The sequence below is a fragment of the Anomaloglossus baeobatrachus genome, chromosome 7, assembly GCF_048569485.1.
Source record: "Anomaloglossus baeobatrachus isolate aAnoBae1 chromosome 7, aAnoBae1.hap1, whole genome shotgun sequence".
NCBI lineage: Eukaryota > Metazoa > Chordata > Amphibia > Anura > Aromobatidae > Anomaloglossus > Anomaloglossus baeobatrachus.
The window spans coordinates 244348831-244374387 of NC_134359.1; the positions used below are offsets into that span (position 1 = coordinate 244348831).

The window sequence follows — 25557 nt, forward strand, 5'->3', positions numbered from 1 at the left end:
ATGCCTGCGACATATCACCATGAATATCCTTCACGAACTTTCCTTGCAGGAACAAGAATTTTATCCCTCCTCTGCTCTCAGTTGCTGTGAATATCACATTAGACTCTACTATTTTGTTTTCCCGCCTGCATAGAACACTGTTGCCATAAGCAACAAACACAAAATTTTGAAAACATATATTAGACACATAAGGCTTTCACGTGATGTAACATTCGTTTCCATAGAGACAAAAAAAGATGACAAAGACTTATCAGCAGCCCCTCGTATAAGAATAGGGGTTGTCAGAAGCTCTCTGAGGTCTGGGGGCTTTGTGTGCTTCCCCCCGTCTATTCTCCTGGCGCCCTTAGGTCCTGTCCGGTAGGGGGGTAGATGGGCCAACTCACAACTAAATGTATTTCTAGCATCATGTCTGTCAGATCATCTCATCTACGGGATATGGAATAATCTGACCCTTGCTCCTTGATTGATCTAATGTTCTGTAGGTATTACAAAACACACTGACGCAATATGTATACCATATTTTTCAGATTATAAGACGCACTATTTAACAAGAAAAATTCCTGCTAAAAACTGAACTACGTAGAATCTTCTTCAGCTGCTCATCCGGTACAGCCTCCGTTCAGATCCCGATCAGGAACTGCAAGATGTGGTATTAAGATTGTGAGTGTGTGGGACTGCAAAGTGTGGTAATGTAAAGTGTGTGCATATGTGCATGCAACAGAGCTGTAGGTGTGTCCATATGTGCATGTAGCAGAGCTGTATATGTATATCTATATGTGCATGTAGCAAAGCTGCATATGTCTATCTATACGTGCATGTAACAGAGCTATAGGTGTGTCTATATGTGCATGTAGAAAAGCTACATATGTATATCTATATATGCATGTAAGAGCTGTAGGTGTGTCTATATGTGCATGTAACAGAGCTGTATATGTGTATCTATATCTGCATGTAGCAAAGCTGCATATGTATATCTATATGTGCATGTAACAGATGTGTGTATTTATATCTGCATGTAGCAAAGCTGTCTATGTGCATGTTGCAGAGATGTACTGTATGTGTCTATATGTGCATGTAACAGAGCTTGTATGTGTGTCTATATATGCATGTTACATATTTTGAAAAAAGACCAGGGTCCATCTAGGTCAACCTTCTTCCACTAATTATATACTGTATTTTGTCACTAAATCAATTATAAACAACAATATTATGTGTACTGAGGAAATCATCCAGCCCTTTTTTAAAAGCTGTTATAGTATCTGCCATTACTACCTCTTGTGGTCGGCATTCCACAGTCTGACTGCTCTAACTGAAAAGAACCCTTTCCTATTTAGCTGTCGGAATCGCTTTTCTTCCACTCGCAGTGAATGCCCCCTGGTCCTTAGTATTGTCTTTGGAAGAAATAAGTCATGTGCCAGTCCTTTATATTGACCACACATGTATTTATACATATAAATGAGATCTCCTCTGAGATGTCTTTTTTTCTAAGCTAAACTAATCCAACTTTTTCCAAGCTCTCATCATATGGAAGGTCTTCCATTTCGTGTAATAATCTACTGTAGTTGCCGCCTTTGAACTGACTCTCGTATTCTAGATGTGGCCTTACAAGTGTCATAGAGAGGTAACAATACGCCGGGATCACGGGATCTAATCTCTTTTTTTATACACCCTAAAAAAGAGAATTTTGTTTACTTACCGTAAATTCTTTTTCTTATAGTTCCGACATGGGAGACCTAGACCATGGGTGTATAGCTTCTGCCTCCGGAGGACACACAAAGTACTACACTAAAAAGTGTAGCTCCTCCCTCCTAGCATATACACCCCCTGGATAACCATAATATAGCCAGTTTAGTGCAAAAGCTGAAGGAGGACATCCACCCACAAGTAGAGATAGAGCAAAACCCGGAACAACCGGAACCTCTGTCTACAACAACAGCCGGTGAAAACACACGGAACAAGAAAACTGCCAACATGCAACAGAGAAAAAAAAGAAAAAAAAGGGAACCAGCACGATCTGAAATTGGCATGCATCATATAAAAAGTGAAAATTCACAAATTTATTCCAACTGTACTATAATAAAAAATGAGATTTTTAGCAAATAATTGATCAATTTTTTGAGCCACCCCTGCCAACGTCACGGCAAATCTCAATAGGGGGGTCCTACTCTACATTCTGTATTTCATGTGCCATGCGGCCTCCTAGATAAAGTTAAAAGCAGAACCATAATGGAGCACACATACCTGCAACCTGTATATAGCCGCTTCCATGTTGCAAAAAAGGCACTTGTGGATAGAGACCAGCCCAGGTCCCAGCATGTGGAGCAAGCCCTACACATATCAGGACTATATCAGAACTGATCCTCCCAGTGTCAAACAGCAACCATTGATAAAGGCGGACAAGATCCAAGAATGGTGCTTAATTAGCATTGCCTGTGGAAAGGGGTGAGGTAACTGAGTCTGAACAGCTACCAACAGGAGGAATATATTGCAAGCCAAAATCAGGCGTGCATGGTATGGTGTTGGTCAGACACCATATTTGTAGCATAACTACGGTCAAAACAGAGAGAAAAAAAAAAAAACTTTTTATATGATGCATGCCAATTTCAGATCGTGCTGGCTCCCCTCTCTCTCTGTTTGGTCGTAGTTATGCTACAAATTCTGGTGGCCGGTCACCACCATGCCATGCACGCCTGATTTTGGTTTGCTATGTATTCCTCCTGTTGGTAGCTGTTCAGATTCAGTTACCTCACCCCTTTCCACAGGCAATGCTAATTAAGCACCATCTTGGATCTGGTCCGCCTTTATCAATGGTTGCTGTTTGGCACTGGGAGGATCAGTTCTGATATAGTCCTGGTATGGTGCAGAGCTTGCTCCACATGCTGGGACCTGGGCTGGTCTCTATCCACAAGTGCCTTTTTTGCAACATAGAAGCGGTTATATACAGGTTACAGGTATGTGTGCTCTATTATGGTTCTGCTTTTAACTTTATCTAGGAGGCCGCATGGCACATGAAATACAGAATGTAGAGTAGGACCCCCCTATTGAGATTTGCCGTGACGTTGGCAGGGGTGGCTCAAAAAATTGATCAATTATTTGCTAAAAATCTCATTTTTTTATTGTAGTACAGTTGGAATAAATCTGTGAATTTTCACTTTTTATATGATGCATGCCAATTTCAGATCGTGCTGGCTCCCCTCTCTCTCTGTTTGGTCGTAGTTATGCTACAAATTCTGGTGGCCGGTCACCACCATGCCATGCACGCCTGATTTTGGTTTGCTATGTATTCCTCCTGTTGGTAGCTGTTCAGATTCAGTTACCTCACCCCTTTCCACAGGCAATGCTAATTAAGCACCATCTTGGATCTGGTCCGCCTTTATCAATGGTTGCTGTTTGGCACTGGGAGGATCAGTTCTGATATAGTCCTGGTATGGTGCAGAGCTTGCTCCACATGCTGGGACCTGGGCTGGTCTCTATCCACAAGTGCCTTTTTTGCAACATAGAAGCGGTTATATACAGGTTACAGGTATGTGTGCTCTATTATGGTTCTGCTTTTAACTTTATCTAGGAGGCCGCATGGCACATGAAATACAGAATGTAGAGTAGGACCCCCCTATTGAGATTTGCCGTGACGTTGGCAGGGGTGGCTCAAAAAATTGATCAATTATTTGCTAAAAATCTCATTTTTTTATTGTAGTACAGTTGGAATAAATCTGTGAATTTTCACTTTTTATATGATGCATGCCAATTTCAGATCGTGCTGGCTCCCCTCTCTCTCAACATGCAACAGGGAGGGTGCTGGGTCTCCCATGTCGGAACTATAAGAAAAAGAATTTACGGTAAGTAAACAAAATTCTCTTTTTCTTCATCGTTCCTTATGGGAGACCCAGACCATGGGACGTCTCAAAGCAGTCCATGGGTGGGAATAAACAGAAAACTGAGAAGTAGGCAAAACCTAACTTCACAAATGGGCGACAGCCGCCTGAAGGATGCGCCTGCCCAAGCTCGCATCTGCCGAAGCATGAGCATGCACTTGGTAGTGCTTCGAAAAGGTGTGCAGACTAGACCAAGTGGCAGCCTGACAGACCTGCTGAGCCGTAGCCTGGTGCCTGAAAGCCCAAGAGGCACCGACAGCTCTGGTTGAGTGTGCCTTGATCCCCGGCGGGGGAGGCACTTGAGAACACTGGTAGGCATCGGAAATGGCCGACCTAATCCAGTGAGCTAGGGTCGGCTTAGAAGCCGAGAGGCCCTTACGCTGACCAGTGGTCAGCACAAAGAGAGAGGTGCACCGCCTAAGAGCAGCGGTGCGAAACACATAGATCCGGAGCGCCCGCACCAGATCCAGAGTATGCAACGCTTTTTCAAAGCGATGAACAGGAGCCGGACAAAAGGAAGGCAGGGAAATATCCTGGTTAAGGTGGAAAGGAGAAACCACCTTAGGGAGAAAGTCCGGAGACGGACGAAGAACCACCTTGTCTTGGTGAAAAACCAAAAAAGGTGACTCCGAGGAGAGCGTAGCCAAATCAGAGACTCTCCTGAGGGAAGTTATGGCCACTAGAAAGACCACTTTCTGTGAAAGACGAGACAAAGAAACCTCCCTAAGTGGCTCAAAAGGGGGTTTCTGCAAGGCCGTGAGGACCAGATTAAGGTCCCAGGGATCCAGAGGTCGCCGGTAAGGCGGAATGATGTGAGATGCGCCCTGCATGAAGGTGCGCACCTGAGCCAGCCGGGCGATACGCCGCTGGAACAACACTGACAGAGCCGAGACCTGTCCCTTGAGGGAATTGAGGAATAGTCCTAGCTGCAGACCAGACTGCAGGAAGGACAGAAGGGTCGGCAGGGCAAAAGGCCAAGGGGCGTGGCCGGAAGAACGACACAAGGACAGGAAAATTCTCCAAGTCCTGTGGTAAATCTTTGCAGAGGAAGACTTCCGAGCCTGAGTCATAGTGGAGATGACTTCGGGAGGAATGCCGGAAGCCGTCAGGATCCAGGACTCAAGAGCCACGCCGTCAATCTGAGAGCCGCAGAATTCTGGCGGAAAAACGGACCTTGTGAGAGAAGGTCTGGACGGTCTGGGAGATGCCACGGCACCTCTACGGACAGACGGAGCAGGTCTGATCCGACGGCCCTCCATTCTGATCTTGCGCAGGACTCTGGGCAAGAGAACTAGAGGGGGAAACACGTAAGCCAGACGGAACTGGGACCAATCCTGAACCAGCGCGTCCGCTGCAAAGGCCTGAGGATCGTGGGAGCGAGCCACGTAAACCGGGACCTTGTTGTTGTGCCGTGAAGCCATTAGATCCACTTCCGGAGTTCCCCACTTGCGGCAGATCGACCGGAACACTGCCGGATGCAGAGCCCACTCGCCGTTGTCCACGTTTTGACGGCTGAGATAATCTGCCTCCCAGTTTTCTACGCCTGGGATGTGGACTGCGGATATGGTGGACTTGGAGTCCTCCGTCCACTGAAGGATGCGTTGAACCTCCAACATTGCCAGGCGGCTGCGAGTCCCGCCCTGGTGATTGATGTAGGCAACTGCTGTCGCGTTGTCTGACTGGACTCGAATGTGCTTGCCCGCCAACAGGTGGTGAAAGGCTACGAGAGCTAAGAACACAGCTCTGATTTCCAGCACATTGATCGAGAGGGCTGATTCGGACGGAGTCCAAGTGCCCTGTGCTCGGTGGTGGAGAAATACTGCTCCCCAGTCGGATAGACTGGCATCCGTGGTGAGGATCACCCAGGACGGGGCCAGGAAGGAGCGTCCCTGAGACAGAGAGAGGGGCCGAAGCCACCACTGAAGAGAGCTCCTGGTCTGTGGCGACAGAGCCACCAACCTGTGCAAGGAAGAAGTCCGCTTGTCCCAACAGCGGAGAATGTCCAGCTGCAGAGGACGCAGATGGAACTGGGCAAAGGGAACCGCTTCCATTGACGCCACCATCTGACCCAGCACCTGCATGAGGTGCCTGATGGAATGACGGCGGGGCCTCAACAGAGAGCGCACTGCCAGATGGAGGGACTGCTGTTTGACTAAGGGCAGCTTGACAAGTGCCGGCAGAGTCTCGAATTTCATCCCTAGGTACGTGAGTTCTTGGGTCGGGGTCAAAGTGGACTTGGGCAGATTGACAAGCCACCCGAATTGAACAAGCGTGGCGAGAGTGAGCGAGACACTCCGCTGACAGTCTGCACTGGATGAAGCCTTGACAAGAAGGTCGTCCAGGTAAGGAGTCACTGCCAACCCCTGGAGGTGCAGAACCGCCACCACTGCTGCCATGACCTTGGTAAATACTCGAGGGGCCGTGGCTAACCCGAAGGGGAGAGCCACGAATTGGAAATGTTCCTCTCCGATTGCAAAACGTAGCCAACGCGGGTGTGAAACTGCAATTGGCACATGCAGATAGGCATCTCTGATGTCGATGGATGCCAGGAAATCTCCTTGGGTCATTGAGGCAATGACTGATCGCAGAGACTCCATGCGAAAGTGCCGCACCTGAACATGCTTGTTGAGAAGCTTGAGATCCAGGATGGGCCGGAAGGAACCGTCCTTTTTGGGGACTAGGAAGAGATTTGAGTAGAAGCCTCTGAACCGTTCCCTGGCGGGAACCGGTACAATCACTCCGCTGGCCTGCAAGGATGCCACGGCCTGAGAGAAGGCGGCGACCTTGGAGCAGGGGGGAGTTGACAGAAAAAAATCTGTTTGGCGGGCTGGAAGAGAACTCTATCCTGTAGCCGTGGGAGATGATATCCCGCACCCACTGATCGGAGACGTGTTGAAACCACACGTCGCCAAAGTGGGAGAGCCTGCCACCGACCAAGGACGTTGCTGGCTCGGCCAGATAGTCAAGAGGAGGCTGCCTTGGTGGCAGCAGCTCCTGCGGACTTTTGTGGACGCGGCTTCTTGCGCCAGGAGGGCTTCTGGTCCTTGGCTGAGTTAGTGGACGAGGCCGAGGGCTTAGAGGACGACCAGTTAGAGGAACGAAAGGAACGAAACCTCGACTGGTTCCTGCCCTGGACAGGTTTCCTGGTTTTAGTCTGTGGCAAGGAAGTACTCTTTCCGCCAGTAGCCTCCTTAATTATTTCTTCCAGTTGTTCGCCGAACAGCCTGGACCCAGCAAATGGGAGCCCAGCAAGGTACTTCTTTGAGGAAGCATCTGCCCTCCACTGTCGAAGCCACAAGATCCTGCGGATAGCGAGGGAATTAGCGGAGGCCACTGCAGTGCGGTGAGAGGCCTCCAGCATGGCAGACATGGCATAGGCTGAAAAGGCTGAAGCCTGGGAAGTTAAGGCAACCAATTCAGGCATAGAGTCCCAGGTGAGGGAATGCATCTCCTCTAGGGAAGCAGAGATGGCTTTGAGAGCCCACACTGCTGCAAAGGATGGGGAGAACGAGGCCCCTGCCGCCTCATAGACAGACTTGGCCAGGAGGTCAACCTGGCGGTCAGTGGGATCCTAAAGTGAGGTGCCATCAGCCACAGATACAACTGTCCGGGCTGAGAGTCTAGACACCGGAGGGTCTACCTTTGGTGAGTGAGCCCACTCCTTGACCACCTCTGGTGGAAAAGGATAACGGTCGTCAGAACCACGCTTTGGAAAGCGTTTGTCAGGACAGGCTCTGGGCTTGGACACAGTGGCTTGAAAACTGGAGTGGTTAAAGAACACACTCCTTGTTCTCTTAGGCAAGGTAAAGTGGTGCTTTTCTGCCAGAGAGGGTTGCTCCTCTGATGCTGGCGGATTGAGGTCCAGTACAGAATTAATGGACGCAATCAAGTCACTCACATCTGCGTCACCCTCGGTCAGATCAATGGGGCACATGGAGGTAGCGTCCGAGCCCCCAGTAAAGATATCCTCCTCGTCCTGTGGATCGACTCGTGAATCGGAGTCGCGGGACGAGGAAGGAGAGGGGTCCCTGCGTCCCCTCTTAGGAGGACGGGGTCTGGGAGCAGATGAAAAATCCTCTGTGAGCTCTGCAGAGCGAGCCGAAGCAGCAGAGGCGCCCTGAGAAGGGGGCTGATGCAAGGTTAGCAGAGTCCGGGACAGCTGTCCCATGGAGTCGGCAAAGGACTGGGAGATAGATTTAGAAAACACTTCTACCCAAGCCGGGGGTTCAGCCACCTGGGCCGGAGCAGCCGGAGGGACCACTGGGGAGACTCCAGGCTGAGGCACCACCATGTTAGAGCAGGCATCACAATGAGGATATGTGCTCGGTTCAGGCACTACGAGCTTACATGCAGTGCATATTGAGTACAGCCTTGCAGCCTTGCTCCTAGTGTGAGACATGCTGCTGAGGTGGAGGCTCTGCAGTAAAGAATACACTCCTTCAGAATGACCCCCAGAGAGTGTATAAGAAAGTCCACAACCAGAGGTTGTGGATTACCAGACCGTTTTGTGTGCCCTCCGGATTCCACAGCTCGGACCCCCAGACAGAATGCAGAGATGCAGCAGCCAGCGCCGATCAGTGTGAGAACGCTGATAAAATGGCGCTGGAGTGAGGAGGGGGGGCGGGACCTAGCCCAAGAGCGGGAACCGGAGGGCCAAGGGGATATACAGGGGAGGGAAACATCTCCTCAGAGAGGAGTGTCCTCCCCTGAGTTGAACGGCCGGTGGGCGGCGCCGCACTGTCCCTCTGCATGACTGACATGCAGGGGCAGTGAAAACGAAACTAGGCCGCAGCCGAAGCCGGGGCCTAAATTTTTCAATGCGGCCGGCGAGCAGGCACCCTCGGCGCGGTTCTCTGGTGAAAACCGGAGAACCGGCCGGAAATGTCACAAATAGTACAAAACACACTCTCCCAAACATTAAAGTACAAGGGACCCCCCTGACAATAACGTCTCAATACTTAGCTTGTGAGACGCAGGGCCAGGTCCCTGAGGGATGAGTGCTCCGTCCGGCAGGGTCCTGAAAGGGCTGCGGATGGAGGCCGGTCTCCTGCAAAGCAGTGAGAACCGTGCTGGCTCCCACTTCAAGCCAGAGCCCGAGGGATGGTGAAGGAGCGCGGCATGTAAGGCTCCAGCCTTGAAATCAACCTTAACAACACCGCCGACACAGTGGGGTGAGAAGGGACATGCCGGGAGTCCAGCTTGGACCCGCTTTTCTTCCAACTCTTTAAAATGAAAATCAGATGAGAATGCATGAATGTGGATGTGTGCCTCCTGAACACAAAGCATTGAACTGGCTATATTATGGTTATCCAGGGGGTGTATATGCTAGGAGGGAGGAGCTACACTTTTTAGTGTAGTACTTTGTGTGTCCTCCGGAGGCAGAAGCTATACACCCATGGTCTGGGTCTCCCATAAGGAACGATAAAGAAATCTTGTTTGCTTTGTCTATATGTGCATGTGGAAGAGCTGTGTGTTTGTCTATATGTGCATGTAATTTTCTCGTAGCAGAGCTGCATGTGTGTCTATATGTGCATGTAGTTTGCATGTAGCAGAGCTGTGTGTGTGTCTATATCTGCATGTAGTTTCCATGTAGCAGAGCTGTGTGTGTCTATATGTGCATGTAGTTTGCATGTAGCAGAGCTGTGTGTGTGTGTGTGTGTGTGTGTGTGTGTGTGTCTATATCTTCATGTAGTTTCCATGTAGCAGAGCTGCATGTGTGTCTATATGTGCATGTAGTTTGCATGTAGCAGATCTGTGTGTGTGTCTATATCTGCATGTAGTTTCCATGTAGCAGAGCTGTGTGTGTCTATATGTGCATGTAGTTTGCATGTAGCAGAGCTGTGTGTGTGTGTGTGTGTGTCTATATCTTCATGTAGTTTCCATGTAGCAGAGCTGTGTGTGTCTATATGTGCATGTAGTTTGCATGTAGCAGAGCTGTGTGTGTGTGTCTATAGCTGCATGTAGTTTCCATGTAGCAAAGCTGTGTGGGTGTCAAAACTGCATATAGTTTGCACGTAGCAGAGGTGTGTGTGTATATAATACACACAGAAAAATACACAAACAATATGTTTATTACCTCCCTATTCTACCCTAGTACATTAAATTAGTGCTAAAGACCACTCTACTTTACACCAACAGGGAAGTTTTAAATAACAGGAAAAACATTTTTCCCCATTTTCTGCTGTCTAAACCTAGGCTGCGTTTTATGGTACAGGGCATCTTAGAGTCTGAAAAATACGGTAATTCCTTTTTTTCCCTCCTTATTTTATTGTATTCTTAAATTGAGAGTTTGATAAAAAGAAGATTTTAAAAAAAGTATTTCCAATATCTGTCTGTATTCTGAATAAATCTCAAGCAGGTAGGTAAGACTATACATATCATAATGGCAGAACATGTTTTCACAATGAAGCTGTTGTAGAAGACTGGGTCCATTTCTTTTTCAATGAGATGCTTACAACCAGTGTAAAAAGAGGATTTTTGGACTTACCGTAAAATCCCTTTCTCGTAGCCTTCATTGGGGGGACAGAGGAACCATGGCAGCAGCATACACTCATGGTTCCTGTGTCCACCAATGAAGCACGTGAGAAAAGAAGGGAATTTTGTTTACTTACCGTAAATTCCTTTTCTTCTAGCTCCAATTGGGAGACCCAGACAATTGGGTGTATAGCTATTGCCTCTGGAGGCCACACAAAGTATTACACTTAAAAGTGTAAGGCCCCTCCCCTTCTGGCTATACACCCCCAGTGGGATCACTGGCTCACCAGTTTTAGTGCCAAAGCAAGAAGGAGGAAAGCCAATAACTGGTTTAAAGACCAATTCAATCCGAGGAAACATCGGAGAACTGAACCATACCACATGAACAACATGTGTACCCGAAAAAACAGAAAAACCCCGAGAAAACAGGGCGGGTGCTGGGTCTCCCAATTGGAGCTAGAAGAAAAGGAATTTACGGTAAGTAAACAAAATTCCCTTCTTCTTTGTCGCTCCATTGGGAGACCCAGACAATTGGGATGTCCAAAAGCAATCCCTGGGTGGGTAAAAGAATACCTCATGATAGGGCCGTCAAACGGCCCTCTCCTACAGGTGGCCAACCGCCGCCTGAATGACTTATCTACCTAGGCTGGCGTCTGCCGAAGCGTAGGTATGCATCTGATAATGCTTGGTAAAAGTAAGTAGACTCGACCAGGTGGGTGCCTGACACACCTGCTGAGCCGTAGCCTGGTGCCGTAATGCCCAGGATGCACCCACGGCTCTGGTAGAATGGGCCTTCGGCCTTGAGAGAACCAGAAGCCCAGTAGAACTGTAGGTTTCAAGAATTGGTTCCTCGAGCCCCCGAGCAAGGGTGGATCTGGAAGCTTGCGACTGTTTACGCCGACCAGCGACAAGGACAAAGAGTGCATCCGGGTGGCGCAGGAGCGCCATGCGGGAAGTAGAACCTGAGTGCTCTCACCAGAACCAACAGATGCAAATCTTTCTGAAATTGATGGACTGGACGAGGACACAAAGAAGGTGAGGTGATATCCTGATTGATATGAAAATGGGATACCACCTTAGGGAGAAATTCCGGAACCGGACGCAGAACTACCCTGTCCTGGTGAAGGACCAGGAAGGGAGTTTGTATGAGAGCGTTGCTAGCTCGGAAACTCTCCTAAGAGACGAGACCGTTACTAGAAGGCCACTTCCCGTGAAAAACGGGAAGGGAGACATCCTTCAAAGGCTCGAAAGGCGGCATCTGGAGAGCAATTAGAACCTTGTTCAGATCTCAGGGCTCTAACGGCCGCTTGTACGGAGTGCTGAGAAGACAAACTCCCCGTAGGAACGTGCGTACCTGAGGAAGTCGTTGTTTCTGAAAAAATACAGATAGCGCTGAGACTTGTCCCTAAAGGGAACTGAGCGACAACCCATTTTCCTACCTAGATTGCAGGAAGGAAGGAAACATAGACGATGCAACCGGCCAGGGAGAAACACCCTGCGCCGAGCACCGAGATAAGAACATCTTCCACGTCCTGTGGTCAATCTTGGCGGACGTTGGTATGCTAGCCTGTCTCATGGTGGCAACCACGTCCTGAGGTAATCCTGACGACACTAGGTTCCAGGACTCAATGCCACACCATCCGGTTGAGGGCCGTAGAATTCAAATGGAAGAATGGCCCTTGAGACAGCCAGTCTGATTGGTCTGGTAGTGCCCCCGGTTAGCCTACCGTGAGGCACCACAGAACCGAGTACCACAACATCCTCGGCCAATTTGTAGCGACGAGGATGGCGCGGCCGCAGTCGGTCTTGATCTAGCGCAGTACTCTGGGCAACAATGCCAGAGGTGGCACCTAAGGTAGCTGGAACTGCGACCAATGCTGAACTAAGGCGTTTGCCGCCAGAGCTCGATGATTGTGAAACCGTGCCATGAAGCTGGCACATTGTTGTTGTGCCGTGACGCCATTAGATCGACGTCCGGCCTCTGTCAGCGGCGCCAGATCTCCTGAAACCCGTCCGGGTGAGGAGACCATACTCTTTCGGCCACACCTCAGCGACTTAGGAAGTCAGCTTCCTAGTTTCCACACTTGGGATGTGAATTGTGGATATGGTGGATGCCGTGTCTTCCACCCACATCAGAACCTGCCGGACTTCCTGGAAGGCTTGCCGGTTGCGCGTTCTTCCTTGGTGGTTGATGTATGCCACCGCTGTGGAGCTGTCCGACTGAAGTCGGATATGCTTGCTTTCCAGCCGCTGTTGGAAGGATTGTAGGGCAAGATACACTGCTCTGTGTTCAAGAACATTGATCTGAAGAGTGGACTCTTGCTGAGTCCACGTACCCTGAGCGCTGTAGTGGAGAAAAACTGCTCCCCACCCTGATAGACTCGCGTCTGTCGTAACTATCGCCCAGGACGGGGATAGGAAGGACCTTCTTTTTGACCAAGAGGTGAGAAGAAGCCACCACCGTAGAGATTCCTTGGCCGCCTGAGAAAGAACGACGACTCTGTTGAGGGACGTCGACTCCTCGTCCCATTGGCGGAGAATGTCCCATTGTAGTGGACGCAGTAAAACTGCGCGAAAGGAACTGCCTCCATTGCTACCATCTTACGTAGGAAGTGCATGAGGCGTCTCAATGTGTGCGACTGGTTCTTAAAGAAGAGCTTGCAGCCCGTAGTGAATGCTGTTTGTCTAGCGGCAGCTTCACTATCGCTGAGAGAGTAAGAAACTCTATGCCTAGATATGTTATCGATAGGGTCGGGGTCGGATCTGACTTTAAAAAGTTGATGATCCACCCAAAACTCTAGAGAGTCTCCAGCGCAACGTTCGGGCAGTGTTGGCATGTTTCCTAAGAGAGTGCCTTGACAAGTAGATCGTCTAAATACGGGACCACAGAGTGACCCTGAGAGTGCAGGACTGTGACTACTGCTGCCCTGACCTTGGCGAAGACCAGTTGGACTGTCGCTAGCCGGAAGGTAGAGCTACGAACAGAGGGTGTTCGTCTCCTATAACGAAGCGTAGAAACGCTAGTGCTCTGGATCAATCGGCACGTGTGGATAAGCATCCTTGATGCCTAATGATGCTAGGAAATATCCTTGGGACCTTGAGGCGATGACATGGCGGAGGGATTCCATCCGGAACCGCCTGGTGTCCACGAGCTTGCTGAGCATTTTTAGATCCAGAACGGGACGGAACGGCCCGTTGTTATAGGTACCGCAAAGAATTTGGGGTAAAAACCGTGACCTTGTTCCTGAAGAGGAACGGGGGTCATCACTCTTTCTGCCTATAGAGTGCACCCTGTTTGCAGAAGAGCAGCGGCCCGGCCGGGAGGTGGAGAAATTCTGAAGAATCGAGTTGGAGGACGAGAAGTGAGCTCTATCCTGTACCCGTGAGACAGAATGTCTCACACTCAATGGTCATTGACCTATGGCAGCTAAATATCGCCAAGGCGGGAGAGCCTGCTACCGACCGAGGCCGCAAGTCATGAGGAAGCCGCCTTGGAAGCGGGTTTTCAGACTGTCGCTTTTTTGGGCGAGACTGAGCCCTCTAAGAATCTTAGCTCCTCTGATCCTTTTGAGTCCACATTGGACGAGGAAAAATGGGACCTGCCCGAGCCTCGAAAAGGCCGAAAACCCCGACTGCCTCTTGCTCTGTTGGGGTTTGTTGTGTCCGGGCTGAGGAAAGGATGAATCCTTACCCCTGGACTGTTTGATGGTTACATCCAACGCTCACCAAACAGTCGGTCAGCAGAAAAAGGCAACTGGTTAGGCAACCTTTTTTGGAAGCAGAATCTGCCTTCCATTCACTTAACGAGCAGACCAGGCTCTGCTTAAAAACACGGAGTAGCGGAGGCTACCGCCGCACGGTTCGCAGAGTCCAGGACAACCTGAATCGCGTAAGAAACAAATGCAGACATTTGAGAGGTTAAGGATGCCACCTGCGGCACAGATGTACGTGTAACCGTGTCAATCTGTGTAAGACAAGCTGAAATAGCTTGGAGTGCCCCAAGGGAGAGAATGCCGGAGCCAACGGTGCGCCGACAGCCTCATAGATGGCTTTCGACCAGAGATCCATCTGTCTGTCAGTGGCATCTTTGAGTTTGCAGTTCCATCTCCCACTGCAACTATGGATCTAGCTACAAGCCTGGAGATTGGAGGATGCCGCTCGGGACATTGGGTCCAGTCCTTGACCAAGTCAGGGGACAGGGATAACGTGTATCCTAAGCCGTTTGGAGAAGCGCATATCTGGATAAGCGTGGTGTTCCTGGACTGCCTCTCTGAAGGCAGAGTGGTCCAGAAAAATACGTGAAGCTGACTCCTCCACTGGAGGAGCTGTGAGAAATAACCCACATTCTATAGATGGACGCTATAAGATTATTTACTATGGCGTCACAATCAGGTGTATCCAGATTGAGAGCGGTCTCAGGATCAGAATCCTGAGCCGCTACTTCCGCCTCATTACACAGCGAGTCCTTCTGTTAGGACCCTGATGAAACCGAGGCCGCTCATAGCGAGCCCACTTAGGCTGTCTGGGACTGACGTCCGTGCAGAGCCGTGACTCTGGGATGCGTGTGACATTCCCGGAGCTGTTAGTTATTCACACTGAGGGGGGCCATGGATCAATGATTCAACAGTGCCCATATTGTGAGAGACATGTCCGGACTGCTAGGCTTCTAGTATCATAGCCATAGTCTCAGAAAAACTGTCAGTAAATACTGCAGACACCGTCCTCATCCCCTGGCCATTAGTGCATACAATGGGAGTCTATGTACCTGCCGGCCGTATAGCCGTACATGCTGTACCAGCTGTATAGAAAAACATGTGGTTCTGCACCTTTGTTTTACACAGAGAATATGCTGATAACTCCTCCGCATAAACCAGGAGGGTATATACAACGTGCGACCAAACAGTGCAATGTATATAGTACAAGCATATCTATAAGTGCACTTCTGCACTAGTGGGGTTAGCACCACAGGTGCTGCTTAACGCCTGTTACAGCGATTGTGTGACTATCAGAATGCCAGGGTCTTCCACACTTGTCTCTGTATCGTACAGAAACTGACACTAATGGCTGCCGGTGTCCTTGTAGAGAAGGAAGCCGTGGGCGTGCCTGAGAAAGTGCGGGAATCCGGATTCACAGTGCACACAGTGAGAGGGGTGGAGTATGCAAAACATACTCCAGCTCTCAGCTCTGCTCTATGCAGCGTCACGCCCCTACCCTGACTGTCAGGGCTGTGGGCGGTAACGAAGGGAGACTAGGCCCAGAAGCCGGGGACTCGAGTTAACAGCGCGGCCGCCGTAAAAGCGCGGGCCGCGCTGAAGTCCCCGGCGCACCACAAGTGCCAGCCGCGCCGCAGTTCCAGCGGCCGGCGCGACCGATTCATAGAAGTGGCCAGCGTCCCGCCCCTCTCCTGACTGGCAGGTCTGGGGGCGGGAACGAACGGAAGCAGGCCGCAAAAGCCGGGGACTCTAGTTATCAGCGCGGCTGCCGTAAAAGCGCGGGCCGCGCTGAAGTCCCCGGCGCACCACAAGTGCCAGCCGCGCCGCTGCCAGCGGCCGGCGCGACCGATTCCTGGAAGTGGCCAGCGTCCCGCCCCTCTCCTGACTGGCAGGTCTGGGGGCGGGAACGAACGGAAGCAGGCCGCAAAAGCCGGGGACTCTAGTTATCAGCGCGGCCGCCGTAAAAGCGCAGGCCGCGCTGAAGTCCCCGGCGCACTACAAGTGCCAGCCGCGCCGCAGTCCCAGCGGCCGGCGCGACCAATTCCCATAAGTGAGCCTGCTTCAGCAAAGCTGAATGAGGCCATGGCACAGGCGCCGCAGCGCTGATGTCCCCCGGCGCACTACAACACCCAGCATGCTGCGGTGTGAGCGCCAAATGCACGGGGACACAGAGTACCTTGAGGAAGCAGGGCCATGTCCCTGATGTACTCCGCTCCATCCAGCATCTTCTCCAGGGGCTGTAGATGGAGCACGGTCTCAGTGCCTGGAGACCGGTAAATCCCACTTCACCCAGAGCCCTGTAAAAAGGGATGGGGAAGGAATCAGCATGTGGGCTCCTGCCGCCGTACCCGCAATGGGTACCTCAACCTTACAAACACCTCCGACATACAGTGGGGTGAGAAGGGAGCATGCTGGGGACACTATATGTGTCCTCTTTTCTTCCATCCGACATAGTCAGCAGCTGCTGCTGACTAAAAAGTGGAGCTATGCGTGGATGTGTTGCCTCCTTCGCACAAAGCACAAAACTGGTGAGCCAGTGATCCCACTGGGGGTGTATAGCCAGAAGGGGAGGGGCCTTACACTTTTAAGTGTAATACTTTGTGTGGCCTCCAGAGGCAATAGCTATACACCCAATTGTCTGGGTCTCCCAATGGAGCGACAAAGAAAAGAGAATTTTGTTACTTACCGTAAATTCTTTTTCTTATAGTTCCGTCATGGGAGACCCAAACCATGGGTGTATAGCTTCTGCCTCCGGAGGACACACAAAGTACTACACTCAAACGTGTAGCTCCTCCCTCCTAGCATATACACCCCCTGCTAGCCAGTCCTAGCCAGTTTAGTGCAAAAGCTGAAGGAGGACATCCACCCACAAGTAGAGACAGAGTAAAACCCGGAACAACCGGAACCTCTGTCTGCAACAACAACAGCCGGTGAAGACACACGGAACAAGAAACCTGCCAACAGGCAATAGGGAGGGTGCTGGGTCTCCCATGACGGAACTATAAGAAAAAGAATTTACGGTAAGTAACAAAATTCTCTTTTTCTTTATCGTTCCTATGGGAGACCCAAACCATGGGACGTTCTAAAGCAGTCCATGGGTGGGAATAAACAGACAAACTGAGAAGTAGGCGAAACCTAACTTCACAAATGGGCGACAGCCGCCTGAAAAAAGCGTCTGCCCAAGCCCGCGTCTGCCGAAGCATGAGCCTGCATTGGGTAGTGCTTCGAAAAGGTATGCAGACTAATCCAAGTGGCAGTCTGACAGACCTGGTGAGCCGTAGCCTGGTGCTTGAAAGCCCAAGAGGCACCGACAGCTCTGGTCAAGTGTGCCCTGATCCCAGGCGGGGAAGGCACTTGAGTACACTGGTAGGCATCAGAAATGGCCGACCTAAGACGAACCAGGGTCGGCGTAGATGCCGAGAGACCGCTACGCTGACTAGTGGTCAGCACCAGAGAGAGGTGCACCGCCTAATAACAGCGGTGCGAGACACAAAGATCCGGAGCGCCCGCACCAGATCCAGGATATGCAACGCTTTTTCAAAGCGATGAACAGGAGCCGGACAAAAGGAAGGCAGGGAAAATGCCCCGGTTAAGGTGGAAGCAGCAACCACCTTAGGGAGAAAGTCCGGAGTCGGACGGAGACCACCTTGTCTTGATGAAAAACCAAAAAAGGGGGTGACTCAGAAGAGAGTGCAGCCAAAACAGAGACTCTCTTGAGGGAAATTATGGCCACTAGAAAGACCACTTTCTGTGAAAAACGAAACAAAGAAACCTCCCTGAGAGGCTCAAAGGGGGGTTTCCAGAAACCGTGAGGACCGGATTAAGGTCCCAGGGCTCCATAGGCCGCCAGTAAGGCGGAATAATGTGAGATGCGCCCTTGAAGGAGCGCACCTGAGCCAGCCGGATGATATGCCGCTGGCACACAGTGACAGAGCCAAGAGCTGTCCCTTAAAGAGGGATAGTCCTAAGCTGTAGACCGGACTGTAGAAGGGACAGGAGGGTCAGCAAGGCCAAAAGGCCAAGGACACTTCGGAGCTCGAGTCATAGTGGAGATGACTTCAGGAGGGATACCAGAAGTCGTCAAAATCCAGGACTCAAGAGCCACGCCGTCAATCTGAGAATCCAGAATTCTGGCGGAAAAAAACGGACCCTTTGAGAGAAGGTCTGGACGGTCCGGAAGATGCCATGGCAACACTACGGACAGATGGAGCAGGTCAGGGTACTAAGCTTGCCTGGGCCAGTCTGGAGTATGAGAATGACCCGACGGCCCTCCTTACTGATCTTGCGCAGGATTCTGGGCAAGAGCTAGAGGGTGAAACACGTAAGACAGACGAAGCTGGGACCAAACATGCACCAGTGCGTCTGCCGCAGAAACCAGAGGATCGTGGACCGCGGATGGACAGCTGAGATAATTTGCCTCGCAGTCTTCACGTCTGGGATATGGGCTGCGGATATGGTGGACTAGGAGTCCTTCGTCCACTGAAGAATGCGTTGAGCCTCCAACATTACCAGGCGGCTGAGTGTGCCGCCCTGGAGGTTGATGTAGGTAAACGCTGTTACGTCGTCTGACTGGACTCGAATGTGCCCAGCCGCCAACAGATGGTGAAAGGCTTAGAGAGCTAGAAACACAGCTCTGATTTCCAGCACATTGATCCAGAGGGCTGATTCGGACAGAGTCCAAGCGCCCTGCGCTCCGTGGTGGAGAAACACTGCTCCCCAGTCGGATGGACTAGTATCCTGGTGAGGATCACCCGGGACGGGGCCAGGAAGGAGCGTCCCTGAGACAGAGTGGCCGAAGCCACCACTGAAACGAGCCCCTGGTCTGTGGCGAAGCCACCACCCAGGAGGAAGTTCGCTTGTTCCAACAGCGGAAAATGTCCAGCCTCCGAGGAGGAGAAACTGGGCAAGGGAATCGCTTCCATTGACGCCACCATATGATCCAGTACCTGTATTTGGTGCCTGATGGAACGACGTCGACCGCCAGCAGAGGGACTACTGTTTGACTAAGGGCAGCTTCACAAGTGCCGACAGAGTCTCGAATTGCGTCCCTGGGTACGTGAACTTCTGGTTCGAAGTCAGAGTGGTCTTGGACAGAATGACAAGCCACCCGAATTGGTTAGCGTGGCGAGAGTGAGCGAGGCACTCTGCTAAGAGTCTGCACTGGATGAAGCCCCGACAAGAAGGCCGTTCAGGGCAAAAGATCACTGCCAACCTCTAGGGGTGCAGGACCCTAATCACAGCTGCCCCAACCTTGAGAGTACTCGAGGGGCCGTGGCTAACTTCAAGGGAAGAGCCACGAATTGGACCACTCCGATTGCAAAACGTAGCCAACGCTGGTGAGAAGCTGCGATTGGCACATGCAGATAGGCATCTCTGATGTCGAAGGATGCTAGGGAATGTCCTTGGGTTATCAATTGATCCGGTGAAAATACCCGGAACAAGACCGAGACTCCATGTGAAAACGCCGCACCTGAACATGCTTGAAAAGCTTGAGATCCAGGTCGGAAGTACCTGCCCTCTACGGGGACTAGGAATAGATTTAAGCAGAATCTCAGAACCGTTCCCAATTGGGAACCGGTACAATTACTCCATTGGCCTGCAAGAATGCCACGGCCTGTGAGAAGGCGGCGGCCTTGGAACAGGGGGGAGTTGACAGAAAAAATCTGTTTGGCGGGTGGATAGAAATCTATCCTGTAGCCATGGAGAAGTAATCCCGCCCCCACTGATCGGAGACGTGTTAAAATCATACGTCGCCAAAGTGGAAGAGCCTGCCACCGACCAAGGACGTTGCTGGCGTGGCCAGATAGCCCGGAGGAAGCTGACTTAGTGGCAGCATCTCCTGCGGTTTCTGAAGACGCGGCTTCGAGCGCCATTTGGGTTTTACGATCCTTGGCCGAACTAGTGGACGAGGCCGAGGGCTTAGAAAACGCTCAGATGGAGGAACGCAAGAACGAAAACCTCCGCTGATTCCTGCCCTGGAAAAGTTTCCTGATTTGGGATTGTGGCATGGAAGAACTTTTCCCGCCAAAAGCTTCCTTAACAATTTCATCCAGTTGTTTTCGAAAGACTGGTCCCAACAAAAGGGAGCCCAGCAAGGAACTTCTATAGAAGCATCTGCCTTCCACTTCCGAAGCCACAGGAGCCTGCGGATAGCGAGGAAAGTAGCCGAGGCCACCGCGGTGCGGTGAGAGTCTCCAGCATGGCAGACATGGCATAGGATGAAAAGGCTGAATCTGGAAGTTCAGGCAACCATTTCGGGCATAGAGTCCCTGTGAGGGAACGCATCTCCTCTAGAGAAGCAGAGGAGGCTACGAAAGCCCGCACTGCTATAAAGCTGAGGAGAACGAAGCTCCTGCCGCCCCTAAACAGATTTGGCCAGAAGGACAACCTGGTGGACAGCAAAACTATAAATGAGGAGCCATCAGCCACTGATATAACGGCCCGGGCTGAGCCACCCTTGGTGAATGAGCCCACTCCTTAACCCCACTGGTGGAAAGGGAAACAGTCATCAGAACCACGCTTCATGGGAAGCGTCTGTCAGAGCAGACTCTGGGCTTAGTCACAGAGGCCTGATAAACTGGAGTGGTTAAGGAACACACTCCTTGTTCTCTTAGGCAAGGTAACTCCGGCGGATTAAGGTCCAGTACAAAAGTAATGTACAGTGGGATCCCTATAGAGGTGCCGTCAGCCACTGATACAACTATCCGGGCTGAAAGTCTAGATACCGGAGGGACCACCCTTGGCAAATTAGCTCACTCCTTCACCACCACTGGTGGGAGGGAGAAACAGTCATCAGAACTCCGCTTTGGGGTCTGACAGGACAGGCTGTGGGCCTGGACACAGTGGGCTGAAAACTAGAGTGGTAAGGAACACACTCCTTGTTCTGTTTAAGGTATACTGATGCCTTTCTGCCAGCGGGGAGTGCTCCCCTGATACAGGCGGATGGAGGTCCAGTACAAGTATAATGGACGCAATCCCATCATTAGCATCTGCGTCACCTTCGGACAGATCAATGGTACATAAAGTAGCGTCCGAGCCCCTGGTAGGGACATCCTCCTCGTCCAGTGAGTCAGCTCGTGAATCAGAGCTGCGGGACGGGGAAGGACAGGGGACCCTGCGTCTCCATTTTAGGAGGACGGGGTCTGAGACCAGAAGGAGAGTCCTCCGTGAGCTTTGCTGAGCGAGTAGCAGCAGAAACATCCTGAGAAGGGGGCTAATGCATGCTCCGCAGAGTCCGGGACGGTCATCCCCTGGAAAGAGCGGATTCTGCCCAAACCGGGGGTTCAGCCACCGAAGCCGAAGCAGCTGGAGGGACCACTGATGAGCCTCCAGGCTGACTCTGCGTCTCCTGTGTGTATGTGCTCGGTACCGGCCGTACGACTCCTCATACAGTGCAAATTAAAAACAGCCCTGCAGCCTTGCTCTGATGTGAGACATGCTGCAGAGGTGGGGGCTCTGACCAGAGTGGCCCCCAGCAGAGTATATAACAGATAAAATAAGCAGCTGCACAAACCGGAGGTTGTGGCTGCTAGGCCGTTTAATAGACATTTTTGTGCCCCCAGTCCCTCAGCCCAGGCCCCCACTTGTCACAATGTGGAATCTCTGTGCCTATGCAGGCACAGAGAACGCTGAGAAAATGGCGACCGGAGCGAGGAGAGGGGGCGGGGCCTACTCTGAGAGCGGCAAATGAGGTAGACAGGGGAGGGAATCCTTCCTCAGTGAGGAGTGTCCCTTCCCTGTGCTGCACAGCCGCTGGGCGGAGCCATCCTGTCTCTCTGCGTGACTGACAAGCAGAGGCAGTGGAAACCGAAACTAGGCCTCAGGCGAAGCCGGGGTCTAGATTTAACATGCGGCCGGCGTGCAGGCACCATCGGCGCGGTTCTCCAGTGAAAACTGGAGAACCGGCCGGAAATGTTAACACAAACATAAAACACACTCTCCCCACAAAATAAAGTATAAAGGACCCCTGGAAAGACCACTTTCTGTGGTAATAACGTCTCATGTACTTAGCTTGTGAGACGCAGGTGCCAGGTCCCTGGGGGATGAGCGCTCCGTCCGACAGGATCCTGAACAGGGCTGTGGATGGAGACCGGTCTCCTGCAAAGCAGTGAGAACCGTGTTGGCTCCCACTTCAAACCAGAGCCTCTCAGAGGGTGTTGAAGGAGCGCGGCATGTGAAGGCTCCAGCCTTGGAAAATCAACCTTAACAGCACCGCCGACAGAGTGGGGTGAGAAGGGACATGCCGGGAGTCCAGACTGGACCCGCTTTTCTTCCAAATCTTTGATCCAAAGAAAAAAATCAAAAATCAAAAATCAGAGAATGCATGTGTGTGTGACCTCCTGAAACACAAAGCATTGAACTGGCTAGGACTGGCTAGCAGGGGGTGTATATGCTAGGAGGGAGGAGCTACACGTTTGAGTGTAGTACTTTGTGTGTCCTCCGGAGGCAGAAGCTATACACCCATGGTTTGGGTCTCCCATAGGAACGATAAAGAAAGAGGATTTTTGGACTTACTGTAAAATCCCTTGCTCGTAGCCTTTATTAGGGAACACAAGAACCATGGGTGCATTCACCATGTTCCAATGAAGTCTATGAGGAAGGGATTTTACAGTTAGCCCAAAAATCCTCTTTTCTCAGGAGGTTCATTGGTGGACACAGGAACCATGAGTGTATGGTGCTGCCATGGCTCCTATGTCCCCCCAATAAAGGCTACGAGAAAGGGATTTTACAGTAAGTCCAAAAATCCTCTTTTCTCAGGCACTTCATTGGTGGACACAGGAACCATTGGTGTATGCTACGGTTCATGGTTCCGGTGCCCCCCAATCAAGTGCCCGAGAAACTACATTTTAGGCTGGGTTCACACAAACATATTTTACAATCTGTTTATGGAATGTGGGTCTCGCCACCTGAATTTACAACCTGATAGACACATTTGAGGCTGTAATTTCGGGTTGGGAAAACGAAGGTCAGTCTGGGTATTGCGGCAGTATACGAACTGTGAAATACACCTGTGTGAACCCAGCCAAAGAAACACCAAGCAGTTCTGTCTTATGTAACAAACCCCAGTACGAAAATGTGTGACCCAGTTTTGTGGAGCTATGGGTTCTCCTCTGACCTGTGCACACTTTACAAGTACTACACCCTTGACAGAAGAATTATCTATGATTTTCAGCCACATTCCAATATGATAAATACTATATGCCAGTACAAAGTAAATTTATGCCTCTAAAGGCCGCTTTACACGCAGCGATATCGATATCGCTAGCGAGCATACCCGCCCCCGTCGGTTGTCCATCACGGGCAAATCGCTGCCCGTGGCGCACAATATCGTTAACACCCGTCACACGGACTTACCTGCCTTGCGACGTCGCTGTGGCCGGCGAACCGCCTCCTTTCTAAGGGGGAGGTTCGTGCGGCGTCACAGCGACGTCACACGGCAGCCGTCCAATAGAAGTTGAGGGGCGGAGAGCAGCCGCAGGAAAGTCACGCCCACCTCCTTCCTTCCTCATTGCCGGCGGCCGTAGGTACGATGTAGCTCCTCGTTCCTGCGGTGTCACACGTAGCGATGTGTGCTGCCGCAGGAACGACGAACAACCTGCATCCTGCAACAGCAATGATAATCGGGAAAGGAACGACGCGTCAACGATCAACGATAAGGTAAGTAATTTTGATCGTTAACGGTCGTTCCTGCGTTTCACACGCAACGACGTCGCTAACGAGGCCGGATGTGTGTCACGAATTCCGTGACCCCAATGACATCTCGTTAGCGATGTCGTTGCATGTAAAGTGGCCTTTAGAATAGATCAGACATTAAATTTGTAACCTAAATCCAGGGTGTGAGGACATTTCTCATTATATAGGAATACACTGCGCACATGGAGCAGGCTCCTCACAAGTCTGGAGCCAATGCATTCTGCGGTGGAGGAATCTAATACCTGAGGGACCTTCAGCTTAGTGATCACTTTCCATGCTTCATTCAAAATCTGGAGTCTGTCATTCTCCAGAGGGTCAGCTAGAGCCACGTTCAGTCCCAAGGAGCGGAAGAGTAGATGCTGGAAAACAGAAACTCTGCTCATTACTTATTAATCCAGGCCGAGGTCCATGGAGACACATGAATCAGAAATAGATCAAAGGCATAAAAACGTCCCAAAAATTACAGACGCCTCTGGAATGAAATGCCCTGAAAAAGTCAAAATGCAGAACTAATTGCATTAAAATTTCTAATGTGTACAGGGTGCACAGAGCTGCCCAGAGACAGGACCAACACAGGCAGCAAAACGGAAAATTCCATCTGTATCTACCATGAAAATCAGCTGCACCACTGCGGCATAGTGGCGAAATATCCAACTTTTAAGATCATGACATTTTTTCTTGAGATGTTATGGTTTTCTCTCTGGAGAGACGCCGACTTATTCACCGCCCCGGCCGGGTCGCGTCCTCCCCCGCACTCTCCTGGCCATCCACATGTGCTGCTGCCTCCTTCCCTTCCCGAGCCTTGTACATGTCACACAGTGTTCCCGGGAGTGCACATAAGATGCTCACTCGCACACACCAGCCCTCTTAAAGGGCCGGAGCACCATTTCCCATTTAAGGCATCCTCCCATTAGGGGAGGTGCCTGCACAACACCTTGAGTTAGTCAATTTTCTGTCTATCTAGCTAGTTGTCAGGTACTGTTATCATTGTGTCCACTACCTATACCTGAGTCTGCCTTCCCATATCTACCCATCCCTGCCGTACCCACCATTCTTGTCTATACCCGCCTGTCCAGCCTGCCTCAGTATGTAGCTGCCTCTAAACCAGAGTCTGTCTCCTGTCCTCGGGGTCAGTTGCCACAGTCCCGGTCACGTCTCTGTCAGCGGTACCTGACGAACGCCTCACAGTGGGCGTTTAGTTAAGCCCCTCCCACTAAAGGGTAAACCAAGGTCCCCCCTGTGGTCCAGTGAGTCCTCTAATCCCACTTGCTGCCTCTACACTTCGGTATTGAAAAATAATAAATTGTATTCAATTGCGTTGATTGGTTCTGCACAACGCATAATTGGAGGGGGGTGGGGGATTCAAAGTTATAAAACATTTTTCTTTAGTAAAAAAAATGTTCACATCTTTATACACAGCCCACAATTGTGAAAACATTCTGCAATATGCTGAACAAATTAAATATTGGCAAATTCCCTGAGCCTGATGGCATTCATCCATGGATACTGAGGGAGTTGAGCTCAGTAACTGACTTAGACTCTCTAGTTACAGGGTCGGCGTCAGAGGATTGGAGAAAGGCGCTGGGCATAGGGTCAGTGAGCATGATCAGAAGTCCCGGCACTTCCGGTCATGCGCACTATGCAGCTGGGTGTACGTGTCCCGGCTTCAGAGAGGTCTAATGCGCATGACCGGAAGTGCCGGGACTTCTGATCATACTCACTGACTCTATGCCCAGCGTTCTGAATCCGTGACAAAGGGCACAGGTACACACTTCACCAATGATGACGCTGGTAGTGGACACCAA

At 51.0% G+C, this 25557-nt stretch overlaps 1 protein-coding gene across 2 annotated transcripts in view; it reads right to left on the reverse strand.

Moving 5' to 3' along the window:
• Positions 1-25557, reverse strand: part of VPS35L (VPS35 endosomal protein sorting factor like) — a 169565-nt gene that overhangs the window by 78616 nt on the left and 65392 nt on the right. For both annotated transcript variants that reach the window (XM_075317995.1, XM_075317997.1), the window contains exon 17: positions 23995-24111. In XM_075317995.1, coding sequence (XP_075174110.1) covers positions 23995-24111 — 117 coding nt within the window. The remainder of the gene's footprint in view (positions 1-23994; positions 24112-25557) is intronic.